This window comes from Scomber japonicus, chromosome 4 (assembly GCF_027409825.1).
Source record: "Scomber japonicus isolate fScoJap1 chromosome 4, fScoJap1.pri, whole genome shotgun sequence".
Classification (NCBI taxonomy): domain Eukaryota; kingdom Metazoa; phylum Chordata; class Actinopteri; order Scombriformes; family Scombridae; genus Scomber; species Scomber japonicus.
This window is the reverse complement of record NC_070581.1, coordinates 14,223,078-14,239,704: the sequence shown is the minus strand read 5'-3', so window position 1 is coordinate 14,239,704 and position 16,627 is coordinate 14,223,078. Positions and strand designations below refer to the sequence as shown.

At 40.3% G+C, this 16,627-nt stretch overlaps 1 protein-coding gene across 1 annotated transcript; it reads right to left on the bottom strand.

Moving 5' to 3' along the window:
• Positions 1–1,505: 1,505 nt before the first annotated feature.
• On the bottom strand, positions 1,506–15,668 carry LOC128357572 (coiled-coil domain-containing protein 30-like). Its single transcript, XM_053317936.1, has 25 exons — positions 15,619–15,668; positions 14,634–14,838; positions 13,470–13,652; positions 13,215–13,335; positions 12,720–12,910; positions 11,661–11,817; positions 10,308–10,423; positions 10,102–10,220; positions 9,815–10,007; positions 9,492–9,590; positions 8,947–9,075; positions 8,539–8,676; positions 8,071–8,249; positions 7,605–7,869; positions 6,254–6,376; positions 5,572–5,742; positions 5,133–5,342; positions 4,725–4,882; positions 4,414–4,579; positions 3,784–3,905; positions 3,536–3,677; positions 2,804–2,940; positions 2,350–2,467; positions 2,023–2,087; positions 1,506–1,810 (listed from the first exon to the last, which is right to left on the bottom strand). The coding sequence occupies exons 2-25, from the start codon at positions 14,652–14,654 to the stop codon at positions 1,603–1,605; spliced, it is 3,531 nt and encodes a 1,176-aa protein (XP_053173911.1). The 5' UTR covers positions 14,655–14,838; positions 15,619–15,668; the 3' UTR covers positions 1,506–1,602.
• Positions 15,669–16,627: the final 959 nt, after the last annotated feature.

Here is a 16,627-nt window from a genome sequence, read left to right as displayed (position 1 = left end):
CCTGGAATTCTGTCTATCCTGTCTTGGATGCTGGATATTTTTTTAAACTACAAGCAAAGCTGAGTTTTTGAAATGATCAAAACACAAACTTCTATCTGCACCCAGTGATCATCCAGCAGCTTGCTCCTGATTGCTCTGTTACACCACACTTGTAGAACAGCCACCATTGGAGGGCAGCACAGACACCACTCTTTTTTTATTCGAGAAGACCTTTTTCATTTGAACTCTTATTACTATTTTGTTTATGCTGTGTGTTCTATGTCATTAATACTGCAGCACTTTGTATTCCACTATGAATAAAAAGTGCAGTACAAATGAAATGTATTATTATTACTATTATTATTATTATTGAACACTGGAGGGGGCTAAAGAAGTGACCTCATCACTGATCTCAGAGAAGAGCCCAATATTTACACTGTGGCCTAGTTTACCACACAGTCTCCACACAGTATCAATGTTTGATATATCAGCATGGATTTATAAACATGTTGTTTGATGGTTTGAGATTTCTTTTACTTAAAAAAAAAATCCATAAACATACAATACCATAGGCATTTTTTTCCATAGAAAAGACTGTCAAGCTATACATTTAACTGGGGGGAAAGGCGCACCATTGATATCCCACTTTTGAATTCCTCTGCTACATTTTCCTGAATGTAAACAAAGTCACAAGTAAAACTTTTTATAAAGTGCTCAGTTTAAACTAGTCAAATCTTACTCGTGAAATGTCTTCTTGACATTTACTGCACTGGCGTGAAATACATTGTCCTATCATGTAACATAAAAATCATTCCCATAAGCTTTCAAGCTTTAGCTTTAGTAAAGTGATGCAAACAATCGATCAACTACTCAGTTACAAGCTTCGTACATACAAACATGATTGTGCCACATTTTTAGCTTCCAAAACTAAGGACTGATCAGGGCATCCCGTTTCCTTTAAATATGTCATAAAAATATTTGATTGAATCTTTTTTACAAATCCCCCAAAACACAGATATCACCCTGAGCAGAACTACAGTGGAAGCCCCCTTTTGGCGCTTTTCCACTACACAGTTCCAGACTCGACTTGACTCGTTTTTTTTTTGCGTTTCCACTAGGGATAGTACCTGGTACCTGGTACTTTGTTAGTACCTGCTCTGGTGAAGTTCTGAGCGAGCCGAGCCGATACTAAATGTGACGTCAGCAGACTGCCGGCCACTGATTGGTCAGAAGAGTTGTTGCTGGAAGAGTCATGAGCCGTCCCACACAAGAATCAAACCCGCCATTTTTAAATACCAGCAACAGTGTTACAGCCATACGGTTTGTTTGTGTCGCGTACAAAACGAAGTCACGGCAGTATCGCGGAGCCATGCTATGACGACCCCGCCCACGTTGAGTAGGTACCTTTTTGTAATGGAAAAGGTCGTTCCTGGTACCGTGTCGAGTCGAGCCAAGTCGAGCCGAGTAGTGCTGGAACTTTGTAGTGGAAAAGCGCCATTTGTATTATTATTACTGTCTTTTTTTTCAAGGATTATTAGCAGCCTACATATCCTTTCACTCTTTTGTTCTGATGTTTGTCTCCTGTGGAGGTGACGGATGTTGCAATACTACCAACTCATCCTCTCATACCTCATCACTGTTATTGGCGTTCCCTTCTGTGCCTTTGATGTCTGGAGGAACAAATGGGGAGGTGAGATTCAGGTAGCCCTGCTCTGATGGCTGGTGTGTGGACACAGATGCTCGAGTGCTGTCCACCACTGCACGATCAGCAACCTTCACACGGCAGATTGCGTCCAGGATGTCCAATGGGTCACACGAACCTGATGTCAGACTGGCAATAACAGAGTGGGGAGACATGACAAAAAATGCACATACCATGCTCCTTAATGTAGTCAAACACTACGTGTGTGAATACTTTGGAAAGAACACAACAGAGCTTTTTAACACTTTTTTCTTTTAACAACAAAAATGAAGGTAAACCACAAATAACAAGTATAGTGATTGTTTTCAAACAAAGTGTGAGCTTTCTTAAGCCTGCCTTACCTTAGCGTGGATGTATGCAGGATGCCGTCACAGAGGCTTTCAGAGGGGAGCACTTTCTTGGCATTCTGTAGAGCATTTGAACCATTAAACATCAACACACATTAATGTCTTGTTTTTCAGTAAAAGAAGGGAGATATCACCCATTTTACATCCAGTCAAACTTTTATGAAAACTTCTATTCTTACTATAGAAATATTAAGCATCAGCAGTGACAAATTGAATTCAAAATTCTTCATCTTTAATTGCTTATGTTGTACAAGCCATGTGAATTTTTGGGTGGTGTGTCTCATTAAGACTTCAGGAATAAAGATCTGTGTGTGGTGTTACCTCCAGACTGTAGAACGACTGGATGTTCCTCAGGGTGCGCTCTAAGGAACTGACTTGATTGGACAGCTTCAGCGTTCGATCCTGTAGTTGTCTGTTTTCCACTTCTAAAACCTTGAGCCTGGAACACAAATTAATGTTCACTTGCGCTCACAATATCAATATGTCTTCACCAGTGCATGTAAATGACTTCCTTGTGGTACACAATAACAGACTACACAATAACTTAATTCAAACCCCATGAATTACTGCAATGATGAGATACATTAGTTATCTTAACATGCAGTATGTTGATTTGATATCCAATCCTAGTACTTGATGTCCACTTGGAGAAAAAAAAAGTACTGTACTCAACAAAATACTTATTGCCAGAACAACTGCCACCTCAAAAGAAACATCTGTCAAACATCTGATCAGCAAATTTCTGTAATTTGTAATTTGTAATTCTGTATGATACCTGTGTTGAGCTGTGGATGCGGCCCTCATACCATTGCTGCCCATTTCCTCTGCCTCACTTATCTTCAGCAACAGCACCCTTTTCTCATCCAACAGCTTCTCATTTTCCTCCACCACTTTATGGACCCTCTCCTTCTCCTGTAGGGCACAGTATATTTTAGAAAATCAGAGAGTGATTGAAGAGAGCGAGTGGCACTGGTGAGAACAAAGTCGTGAATCAAACAAACACAATGTTATTTTCTGATCGTTTCACAGTTGTTACATTCTAAAGCACAAATAAACACATCCACACAACAACAATGTGGACAGTGCCACATTGCTGGATTGCGTGTGAATGCAGAGCTTCACCCTGTCCACTCTGCTCTGCCTGTGTGTACCTCATCCCCACCCTCAGTCAAGCAGACACACAGACCTGGAGCTCTTTATACATTAACCACACAAAGACAGAGGCAGAGTGGAGCAGAGGAGAGATACAGACACAGTGTCCTGACCTCAAACCCTGTGTGTTGATCTTGAACAATCTTGCCCCAAACTGTGAAAACTATTTTGTGCTTTAATAACTAATTCCTACTTTCATTTCAAGAAAATAAGGACGAAAACTGAGTACAACAAGTACAACAACACAAACATCTTTTACCGAATATTTATAAGCAAAAGGGACACAAGCAACAGGAAGTGTTGCATCTGTTTCCGTACCATTAGTGACATAATGACTGGATAGTGACTTCATCACCTTGTTTGTGAGGCTGGAGGCCAGCATCAGGTCATTCTCCAGCTTCTGAATGGTGCTGTCCCTTTGTGTAGTGGCTTTATGAAAGGCCTGCTTAACCTGACGCATCTTGGTCTTGTGCTGACTCTGCTTTTCATTGTACTTCCTGGTTGGAGGAGCAGAAGAGCATGGGAAAAGCAACCACATCTACATATCTCCATGTTTCTTAATTAGATTGTGCTATGGCCTGTATATGCGTAGGTGTGTCTAACCTGACGTGTGTGTCCAGTTGGAAGAGAATCTGCTGCAGCTCAGCCTGCAGTCTGTCATATTCCTGCTGACTGGCTGCCAGGTCCTCCTTCAGTCTGTGGCTTGACGTCTGGCTGTCTCTCGCCTAGAGGACACATACAAAACATTGATTTTAATCTAAATTCAAACTGATAAAACTGTTTTTATCGTTTAAAGCCCCTATAAAATACAGGTCGAGCCACAATACACATTATAAAATGTGACAAAATTGAATTGATTGAACAGCTTGAAAATAGTAGTATAAAGTGACAGAGCTCACAAACTGTATAAACATTATTCTGGATATGAGCTGCCAGCAGAACACCTCTGAAAAAACAAGGTATCTCTTAATAAAACACATTTAATACATGATGAGAACTTGTGCTTTGGAAATACAAACTTTTCAAAACAGGGCGGAAAAAAATCAACTGCCCACAAAGATGTGATCACACTGAAAAGTAAAGGCTGAGAAAGTATCAATGGATACAAGTTGTAAATCACATCTGATCATAATCTCTGTGAAACAGATATTAGGAATGTGAAGGATGCTTCAGGTGTCGAAACACCCTGCAGTACTAATGACATCTGATCAGCTGTTGTACACTGTTCCACACCTCCTCTCTGGTCTTGTTAAGCTCAGCCTCCAGGATGGATAGACGGGTGTCCAGCTGCTGGGCACGGTGACTGAGCTCTGCATTTGTCCTGGTCAGGGACCCCTCCTTCAGCCTCAGGGAGCGCACCTGCTGCTGCAGCTCTTCTTCACGCTGCTCTAACAGCTTCCTGAAAGAAGAATGGAGATGGATGGAGGGAGGGGGAAAAACACTTCTATGTGATGTGAATCAGCATCGTTCCCTAAAACTTGCATTGTTGGTTGTGACAATTTTTCTACTAATGAAACTAAATCAAATTGGGCAGTTTGTGTAACCTGGTGATGTGCTCCTCCTGCTGCTGGGCTCTCAGGGCTGACAGGGTGTCAGACAGATCCCTGCTGTCCCTCTCCAGGCGGTTGCTCTCGCCAGCCCGAGCCTCCTCCATGCGCAGCTGGTGCTGGGCATTCTTAAGCTGCTGTTGCAGCTCCAACACCTGCCATCGCAACAAAGACACAGGCATCACTCAGTGAGACAGAAATCATACAACAAATTTTGCAATATCATATCTTGTGCTGTGCAGTATTTTAAGGATATAGGGAACTACACTCCAGTATGCAGGATTTAATTCCAGGGTTCTACCGATAAGCAAAACCTCAACCATAGAGGAGGAACTAAAATCACCTGAGGCTGAATTGGTTTAACCATAGAAACACCAGGCAATGATTTCTTGCTACGTCACTGACCTTCTTGTCAGCAGCAATGAGCCGCGCCCTCTCAGCCTGTAGATCCTCCTGCAGACTGGTGGTGGTGCTGCGGTTTGTGGAGTTGCGTGCCAGTTCCAGCTCCAGTTCCCTGATTCTTTGCTGCTGATGTTCACAATCAGCTGTTTGAATGTGGACGCTCTGCTCCAACTGGACCAGTTTGGTCTGAACCTGATTCAGCTCTGCACAAAGCTGAAGGAAGCAGAATGAGACAACAAAACATGAACATAGAAAAGGATGCTGAACACCAACATAACCCTAACCCTAAACCCTAACTATTCTAACCATTTTTTTGAATAGCGTTTTTCTACCCTGTTAACATTTATGTTACAGTTTCAGTCAGGTTTGCTTAATATAATTAGTAATCACAGTGATTAAATCATAAGTGGAAATTCAAAATGTGCTGTAATCAAATACCAACTTTGAGTTTTTCCTGGTCCAGCAGGGTGTTGTGTCTCTTCATGTCCATGTTCTTCTCCTTCTCATAGCGCAGCTCTCTCTCTGCTGAAGTGAACAGGCTCTGCAACCTCTGCAGGTCCTGCTTCATCTGTTTAGCCTCCTCTGCCTTCTGGCTCATCACTAAGTCCTGAGACTAATGAGAGAATCAAGAGACAGGACTTTGTTATATTATGCAAAAGGAGAATACAGATGTATTCATGTGGGCAGAAGTGTCTTCAGGTAAGACTTTTTGTGACTGTTATGGGCTCATCAACTTGATCCCATGTACTCTTCATAACTTTATCTAAGAGTCCAATTCTGTAAAAAAGCATGATACATCATTCGAACTAGGATGCCTGAAGCTATCGTCCACAGCATTTATCACAAAATATGTGAAAGAGAGGAAGATTGCCAGAAATGCTACAGGCATTGTCAGTGATATTAAAATAAATCATAAATCATATCTCAAATCATCTATTAACCGAAGTATGAATGCACAATGAAGCTTCCACGATATGAAGAGTAAAGCAATAAAAAGCCAATCATATAATAAACTGAAACTTAAAGCTACTGAATACATAAGGAGATGTAAGAGATTTTACACTGAGCTGCAGAAACAGTATGGCTGTTTGGGGATGCTAATGATGTCTTAGGATAAGATGTACCTTGATTCGTGCCTGGCCTTCATTGATCTGAGCCTGCAAAGCCAGTTGGTGCTGAGAGGCCAGCTGCCGCTCCTCTCCCAGCTTGGTCTGCAGATGATTCAGCTCCCGCTTCAGACATGAAAGCTACGAAGACAACACACACGTAGCATACACATCATGTATGATCCTGGCTAGGGTTGCAAAATTCCGGGAATTTTCAAACTTGGAAATTTTCCATGGGAATCAACGGGAATTAACAGGAATTAATGGGAATTAACGGGAATTAATGGGAATAAACTGGGAATTTACTAAACTGAAAGTATGTTCTTATTAGGGAACTTAAATATAGTTGCGTAAAATAATATTTTAGCATAATCCTGACTAAAACAACCAGATATCATGCAGTACAGTTGAATATCTATGCTATCTGAGACCACGCCCCCTACATGCACTGTGCATTCCTCCTTCACATGCACAGATGATTTCTACAGTTCTGGACCACACTTTTGAGCCCAGAGCACACAACTTGAAGCCAGACTTTTGAGCCTGTGGTTTTGATGACATTATATGGTAATATATATTTAGGGATATTTTTATGTGTAAGTGCTATATTTAGCCTTATGGTGGAAAAAATAAAACTGGTCAAAACCAAATAAACCACGATTTATACAGCAAATATCACTTTAACAGACAGGAGTGGAACTTTGATGTTACTAGTTATATCATTTGCACCTAAGTAAATAACAATAACTAATAGTTTTAAAAACATCTTGTATAGTTTGGATTTTATGAGTTGTATTTCCACCAGGATACATTGGACACATCCACCTCATTGTTGTATTTTTTCAGAGTTGTGTGTGAAACCATTAGGAATAATAACATTTTGTTGTTTTTTTAATATTAAATTATAAATAATTTTATAATTTAATAGAACTTCAACAGCTCAGGGACATCAAGCGACATTGTGCACGTTTTTTCATCACCAACTTAAAATAATGTTCTGTTTTTTTAATGAAGGGTTGGACTTTTTTTATCCAATTAATCAATCAAATGATGATACCTTTCCACTAAATTACCCTCAGTTGCCATAAATTCCCATAAATTCCCATAAATTCCCATAAATTCCCATTTAATTCCCATAAATTCCCATAATTCCCTTAATTCCCATGGAAAGTTTCCAATTTGGAATATTTCCAAAATTCCCCAGCTTAACTTCCCATGGAAATTTACCGGAAACTTTCCGGAAATTTACCGGAAATTTTCCACCCCTTTGCAACCCTAATCCTGGCAGAGGAAAAACACAATTGCTTTCCTCTATAAGCAGGACAAAGATTAACTACTGAATGGTGTCTAACAATGGACATGCAGTTACCTGATCCATGCACTCATCCTTAGTCATCTCCACTGGACTAAGCCTAGACTCTGTGTGAGTTGTGAGCAAGTCCGACTTTCGGTTTCTAAGTGCTTCCTTTGTCGAGGAGAGCTGCTCTTGAGGCCACTGGAGTTGCCCCTTGAGTCGTTGTATCTCGAGCCGAAGTCTCTCTCTTTCCCCCTCAACCACTAGCTTCTCCTGGAGACTGCTGCTCAGTTTGGCCTGGAGCTCAGCAGTCTGCAGCCGCTCAGAAACCATTTCATCCCTGCAAAGTAAGTACATGTATGCAAAACAAGTAAGCTCTACTGTCCTATCTTGTGAGTGGCCAAGAAATAAGATAGAAGTACCAGTTGCTATCATGTCTTTCCCAGCACTGCTCCATCTCTATTTCAACCCAACAGGTTTCAAAAATACTCATATCTACATCATACTTTGGGCATACTATGAACTCTAAACTGACAACAACCTAAGTGTGTTGTGTGCCGTCTGGAGGCTGCTGAGTTCCACGGTGAGCCGATCAGCCTGGTCCTGCAGATGGTCAACCTGCAACTGGTTTTCCCGCAGGTCCTCCTGGGTCCGGTTACTGTCCTTGTAGTGCTCTACCTCACTCTGAAGTCGGCGGTGGGCGCGCTCCATCTGGGCTACCTGGCAGACAGAGAGTCAAAGACAGAAAGATGGACAGAAACTTATTTTAGTGGTGCAAATTAGTGTCAAGTAAATGTTCCTTTATTAACACTGAATATACATATATATTATATTATGTTCACAATTTAACACTCACTTCACAACACTTTAACAACTGAAATACACATATTAAACATTATGCTCGACTAGTCTACATCGTACTTTTTCCACTTAAACCTATTTTTTTTATCTCTAATTAAATATTTTCTGTAGTTCATAAATATTCAAAAAAGACAAGAAACAAACAAACCTTTTCCTCCAGAGTGGCTTTTTCCCCCTTAACTTGGTTGAGGCTCTTGATGAGTGTTTTCCCTTGTTGGCACTCTGTCTGAATGCTGTTGACCTCAAGTCTCAGCTTCTTCAGCTCTCGCTCACCTATCTGCAAAGCCTTGTATGTATTGAGAGTGTGGAAAGTGTGTACAGAAAATGTGTGGTTTGTAATCAGTTATAATTGACAATTATCACACATAGCATTCCTTTATTCCATCCCTGTCAAGGTTGCCCATATTTCCAGTGAATATTTTTATTCATAACATGACAAAAAGCGTCAGGCTTGAACTTCTTAAACTCTAAATCAAATTGCACATGCTTGTGTAGCTGTGGAGTTGTTATTCTGTCTGCACAGTCAGATGAAGCATTAGATATATGTGGTGTTTACCTCCTTGTCTTTTTTAAGTGCAGCCTGGGCAGCACTGAGGTCCACCTCCAGCTGTTTCCTCCACTCCTTCTCCTCAGTCAGACGAGCTTCTAGCAGAGCTAGTCTCTCCTGGCTGCTGTCCCTTAGGTGCTTTGTACATGGTTAAAGGGGAGCACAAAGGTTGTAAATAAAGCTGAAAGTATATAAATTTGAAGTAAACTTAATCTTCACACTCTGATGGTTAATGTTTAACATTATTACTGTTTTTAACATTTAACTTTGTAAGAATTTAATTGTATAGTAAGACTGTTTTTTTATTCTATTTGAGTTGAGAGAACACTTTCTTCAAATGTTATACCCGTCTTGATCATATTATTGTTCTTGAGCTGCTTATAATACAAAAAACATTTAAAAGTTAATTTGTCCTTCAGAGGGACCTTTGCATAAATCATGTATTTAAGCTTGTGCAGTTGAGGTCATTGCATGTCCTGATTGTTCTCGCTACATTGACAAACTGTAATTAACACAGAGGAAACAATGATAATATACATTGAGTTTTGTCTTACCAGCTGTAAGTAGGACTCAGTGGTTTTGACCTCTTCCCCGTTCTTTAATAGTTTTTCCTGGGTATCCTGCTTCTTAAGCTCTCCCTCCAGGCTTTTGATCTGCACGACCAGTTCATATCATTAGTGAGACTTATGAGAGATGACCTTTTCCAAGCTAGGACGTAGACCAAATTATACTGTCTGCATTTTTCTAATTCATGTCTGCTCAACTAGCTCTCTTCAACTTCTCAGATTTCAAAATCAAAGTAATTATTAATAAATAATCCATCAGTTCAGGTAATACACATATAGATTGTGAGGAACAATTGAGTGCTGCCCATTACCCTCCTGTGTAGACCCTCCAGTTCTCCCTCATGGCGATGTCTCTCCTCCTTGCTGGCATTCTGAGTCTCCCCCAGCAGGGACTCCAGCTCCTCGTTCCTCTCTTCAAGCTCCTCCTGTTCCTTGCGTAGCCTCAGGAGTTGCCGTTCCAGCTCCCTCAGCTGTACAAGCCTGTCTTCCATGGCTGCTTGACACCTGACAGAGAATGATGATGATTTACGTCAGACTGACAAAGCCAACATCATCATTGTATTAACCAGGATGCAGTTGTTGAATAATTAAAATTTACCGTTTGTGAATGAGATCCTTTTCTGTAGCTGACAGATCGTTTTGTGGATCACTGCTAATATTCTTGTCCTTTCGATCCTCTTTGGCAGCAACATCTTTGTCTATATCATTCCTTGCCAACTGGACAAACACAACAGCAGACAATGCCAAGCTGCAACTTATGGAATTTGTACTTTAATACATTTAATAAATAAATAAATAACAAACCTGGTCAAGGAGATTGTTCTTCTCAGACTCTATAAAGCGCACTCTCTCCCTCAGAGCTCTGTTCTCTGTATCCAGTCTGTCATTTTGCTCTTTGGCTCTCTGCAGCTTCAACATATCTGGGCAGACACAAAACCATTACCATGAAGATATAAAATATATACTATGTATTAGACAGGATTTCTTTTGTCTTGGCTTGCCTTTCTAGACCTTAGACAAGATTTTACACATAAACCGTGCGTAGTAATTTTGAAAATAAAAGCAAAACACACAATGGCTGTCAGTGGGAGGTGACAATTGTCCAGAATGAGAAAGAATGAATTACAGACTGTCTTGATTAGTCCTTACAGCAAACCATATAGAGCATTTTAACTAACATACATTACATCAAGCCAAATCATGAATACATGTGGCAGCTGCTTTATGATTTGACTGAGCCTCCTTAGAAAACATGAAGATTCAGTCAAAATACTACTACTACTACTACTACTAAAATATCTCTACATGCACCAGGCTGATATTAACATAAGGGAATAAATCAATACCATATTTTCAACGTGCAAGAACCAGTGGACATGCACATGTTAAAGTAAGTAAATCAACTAAGTAGTGAGGCAGTGTCACTAGCAGTAACTTATATCTAAATAAAATGAAATTACGATTACATGCAAACTCAACACAGCGAGCAGAATCAGAATCAGTAATATCCAAACCATATTCAATCCTACTGAAACAATGAAATGCTTCAATGCTAACACAATTTTAGAAAAGTGAAACAGTGTCCAAACAATGTGGCCGGAGTTTCCATCCCACACTGAATGTCCGTTTTTAAATTCACACTCAAATCTGTCTCACCACTGTGTTTCAGTTTGTCCACTTCCTTCCTCAGGTTCTCTACTTCTTGGACCGTTCCCTGAAGCTCTGATCCTGAGATCATAAGCATATTTTTAATAAGAAATATTCTTTCTGCATATTCATGCTTTTTTTAAGCTGTTAATGACTTCTCTGTCTGCCACAATAATACACTGAAAGACCTGACACAAGCTAACAGAGAGTGAAGTTACTAAGTTACCCTATATTGACATTTCAGCAGAGGAAGAAATAAAAACTGGACAGACACAACACCACTTGTATGTAGACAACAAGCTGGGTGGACCTATCTGGGGTTGCATGTATAAATCTGGGTATTCCTGGTTCACCATGTCATCATGTGTATTTCATTACAACCACTCAAGCAGCAATGATATGCAAAAGTTGAATTTAAGTGTATATAATCTTTAAAAAAATATTAAATAAACGTTGAACGTAGACTCATGATTCTTTGAGGGACACATGTTGCAAGTCTCTTCAACATACCACTTGGGTCTAGGTTGTTATTTTTAGCAACATCCAGCTCATTGTTGAGTCTTCGGATTTCCTGATGAGCCATCTCCAGCCTACTAGACGCCTCTTCCAAGTCCCGCTCCAACCTCTGGCGCTCACTTCGCTCATGGGATATCTCTTCACTGTGGGCCTAATGTAAAACAATAAGGCATAGATGGTTAAAGTGGGAGAAGTAAAGCAGGTGAAAATATTGGCAGGTAGATTTGGAGGTGCAAGTGACCCAGCATGCTGTTGTCAGGGACATGCAGTTTGAGGGTGAAATTCATCATAATAGCAGGCCTGGAGAGAAGTGAGAGCAATACGTTAATAACTTGTATGTCAGCATTACGATCCACCTGCAAAGAGAAATAACTAGGACAAAAAGTATACATGCTGTTACCTGTGACATGCCTATCCACTCTGTGCCAGCTTGCATCAATTGTTATAAAATTACATAACAGATATGTTAAAAACACATGCTGTGTCGTCTGTATCATGGTGAGCATGCACACATCATCACCATGTTATTTTAAAAAGCAGTACCACCCTGAGCCAGTGATGCCCCTGTTTGGCTTTTTATCACAACACCTGTGTTAATTATGTTAGTTTTAGCCATGAGGTGGGAACCTACAGGGGTAATATTGTGTTTGCTCTGACCAGACCTGCGCAGCCCAAACAGCTTCTTCCATGGACTCTGAGATGAACCCTGCTGAGAGGAAAGACCAGTGTGTGTAGAGTCACACCAGACAATAAATGAGTAACTAATAAAAGTTTTTTAGGGAGGAGGAGGAGGGAGGCACCACCCCAATGTCTTCCACCAGCAGCACAAACAAGAGACAGAGACGATTATGTGGTCTCTGCATTTGCTTAGGATGGTTAATCATTACATTCCACTACACATGAAGCCTTTAGAACAGGTTCCTTTGAAAAGTAAGTGTTAACATATACTGTAAATTCATTGGTCAAGATGATAAAGTATTGTATTTTAACTGGAAGCATGCTGACATACTATATGGAAATTAAATAGTAATCTGATGTAGGTCAGTCCTTTACCTGGAGGTGGACCTCCCTCAAGTTGTCAGAGAGGCTGTGACTGTCCAGCCTCCTCTCAGCAGCTTCCAGCCTTTCCAGCAGTGTGGCCCTCTCCACCAGCAAGTAAGCCACCTGTTCACTGGGGGTGCTCAAGCCCATTTCCCCAAGGTCCTCCTGGGCCAACATCTCTGCCAGCTCTTTGCTCTGGCTCTCTGGAAGAAAGGGGAGTTTTTACTGGTCAGTAGTTTGACAAGCAGGACTGTGAAATGACTTCGAAGATAGGATAGAGGAATTAGAAGTATTGTTGTATAGCAGCAGACATAGCATAAACACAACTAAATATCCAACCGAGAGAAGCTATGGTTTTACATACTCAGAAAGATTTTAAAACAAACAAAAGAAATCATAAGCTAAGGTGTGTATAAAATATTCTGCTAAGGAGTTCTGTGAAGCCAGACTAGGCTGCAAACCAAAAGAAAGAAAGCCAACAATGCACTCCAGTCACACTCAATTCACCTTGCTGTTGTCTGATCTGGTGAAGCTCTTGTCGCAGTTGTTCATTGTCTCTCTCATAGCCTGCAGTGAGACACTCACGCTGTTGCAGCAGCCCACGAATATGTGCAACATAGCTCTCCACCTGACAGACAAAAAGACAAAAAGCACAGTAATTCCAATGAAAAGGAGGAGCATAGTATGTCAATCATTCACAGTCTCGGTAAATCTTTCTGTGACATCAACAGCTGGTGGACTGAAACAACAAATATGTCTCACCTCCTTCATCTCATTGGCCTGCTGGGTACGTACAGTGTGCAGCTCCTGGGTGGCGGACTGAAACTTTGCCTCACTCTTGAGCAGCTGCCGCCACAGGTGACGCTGCCGCTCATCAGGACTGGAAGCTGGAGGCAAACCATCTTCCTGAAGCCGCGTAGAAATCCGGTCGAGCTCCGTCAGCACCTGAGGACCCAGAAGAGTAGCTGAATGTTTTGTGTCCAGATAATACATTTTAATTTTAAGTATCTATCTATCTATCCATCCATCCATCCATCTATCTATCTATTTATCTATCTATCTATCTCATGGGATTTTATAAGGTGAAGTAGCTCTCAGTGCTGTGTTGAAATGATCTGCCTTTTAAGCTCATCTTTGAACAAGTAGCCTCAAGTATACAGTTTGTCATTTCAAAGCTTTGTTATTATTGCATATATATCATCTAGCTAAAGGCTGATATTCAAAGCTGGATATGCACAGCATTTCCTCAACTTTTGTATGCATTATGTTGTTATATACTTCTATATGCTACAAAAAAAATGTGGCACACTACCACATCTGCAACATGAAAAGCTAAATATTTTTACTTGTGAATTACTTATTTTTTATTAAAAATAAAAAATAATTAACAGTATCCTGTAACTACAGCATTGACAAAACTGTTCAACATCAAAGTTGTCAGTCTTGCTGAAAAGTGATCCATTTGTGGGACACAACATCAGAGTGACATGCCAGCACTACACACCTGTTGCTGAATTCAATACTGTACATTGTAGACTCTGTAACCTGAGCAGGCCCCCTATGAAGCATTAGACTACCGCACGAGCGGTCACTACTCTAGCAACATGCAACGTATTGTCACAAGCTAGATATCAAGTCTCACGTGCCTCTGTGCCTCTTGTACTTAAACATCAGAGTAAATGGTCTATACGCTGAACCAACTGACTAATCATAATCATTAAATGATTAAAGTAAATAATATATAGCTGACAACAAAGTAAACATTGACAGCAGACAATGTGGCCAGTGGACAACAAGCTTTTGAAAAGAAGAAAGTGGATTGTTCAGACCTTGTACCATAAATATTTCTGCTGTTGACCACTGGCACTAAGCATTTGTGACTGGTGTAATGTTATCAGTAAGCAAATTAACAGCTATGAATGTTACCTCATCATGTTCCATGATCATACATTAAGGTGGATGAAGCTGCATCTGTAAGTGATGACTGCTTCTCTCAGTGGTGAAAGTACTGGCTCCAAACAGCAATATAGCCAAGCATCTCACAGAACACAACTCAGTAGATCTTCCAACATAGTCACTCCCATTGTTGCTGAAATTCATCCATGACAACGTCTCCTGTCATTGACATCCCCTGTAAAAGATTAGACACTTCAGAAACAATGCTGTCCAGTCATGTTAGGACCTACAGCCACAAGCTTAGAGATTAGACTAGGTGCTTCAGTTTAGACACGTACAAGTACTGGCCACGTACCAGTTTAACAGCTGAGTTACATTGCATCATCTATGGCCATGCAAAACTTCAAGCTGATTAGTTATGTTAAACACACTGCTGCTTTATCATGAGAATTTTAGCATGGGCAGCCAAAGGGGTATCATCTCTATCTTATATGAGTGGATCCTGCATTTAACAGCATTAAAAATATGTAGCATTTCTGACGTTGCGAACAATGTCGCTGGTGATGATTTTTTTACCTTACGTGTGATTAAAAATATTTATTTTCCAGCAAAGCATTCTCTCCAAAATGTCTGACGAGGAGGAGCAAACGATGGTTTTTGTAGGGCAGCAGCCACTTGCATTCCTTTTGGCCACGCAAACTTAATAGTCAGAAAGATGTGTTAAGCTAATAATTACATATGTGCAAATCACGTGTTGTTATAAGAAGTATAATCGGTTGTAAAAAAAACAGAACTTACAACTGTGACAACCAGGAGCGCTAGCTAGTTAGCCAAGTTAGCTCCAAAGTTAGTATACTTCACGGTTAGCTACGCTAGCTCGCTAACGGTAGCCATAGCTTACCCCATTGGCCGCTTAGTAGCAACTGGTTAACATTTAACGCCTTCGTTGTGACAACTGAATACTTACGTTTAAACGCTAACTACTGAGCAGTGAGTAGTGAAAGTTTTAACTCACCTTCCAAATGGTAAAAGCAACAAGAGAGTTAAATGCTTAGGACAGGCGTGGTAGTGAATTGGCTTCTACGAGTACCTAGGCAACGGACCGTACCATTCAGAGGATGCAGGGGACAGTCAATCCCAATTAGGTTGCAACTAAATGCCGTTAATGGTGGGTTCAAGGGTGGTGTTCGTTATAGATTACAAAAACATTCAAGGAAACATGATTGTTGCAAATGACTAATGAGAAAACTATTTGTCACAAGTAATAATCTTTGAGTGTGACTAATCCAGATTGTGTTGGTCCGGGGTTTAGTTTGTGGCAGAGCGATAGATAGAACATGTTCTATCTATCGCTCTGGTTTGTGGCAATCAAGCGTTCCTAAAGAACATCTGTGTGCGTAACATACTGTAGCCTACTGTACTTGGTGGTTTACCATCAATTATACAGCCAATGGTATTGACTGGGCATTGCATTTGGTCTTTGGCGAAGATTTTCTCAACAATTTATGGATGCAAACGCCAGAGGGCGACAAATTAACACTGCCTTTGTCTATCTGGCGATTTTGTTATGATATATTTAGCTCAATCGCCCTGTAATATTTTATAATGCTTTCGTTTCAGAATTAATTGAGACTGGTGTTAATAATAAAATATCAAGCAGATTCACAAATTATTTAATGATTTTTTTTAATAACCTAGCTTTAACCGTCACATTTTTAACAATTGAAAGCAATGAAAAAAACACTAATTATATTATTTAAGAGTGAATATATTAAAATTGAAATATTTTAAAATTAATCTATTTTTGTGCAGGTATACATTTGGTGTTTATTGAAAGGGATTTTAAAGTCATCAGATGAGGTCAAATCAAGGTAAAGAGTGGTTATGAGGAATCTTGATATAGTGAAACTACAGATTGCCATGTGTGTGTTTCTGTAATTGGGACAGTGGAGATAGATCTCAAGGGGGACTTTGACTCTGCCATGAGAACTGCAGGCATTCCTGCCATATGGCTACATTTACCA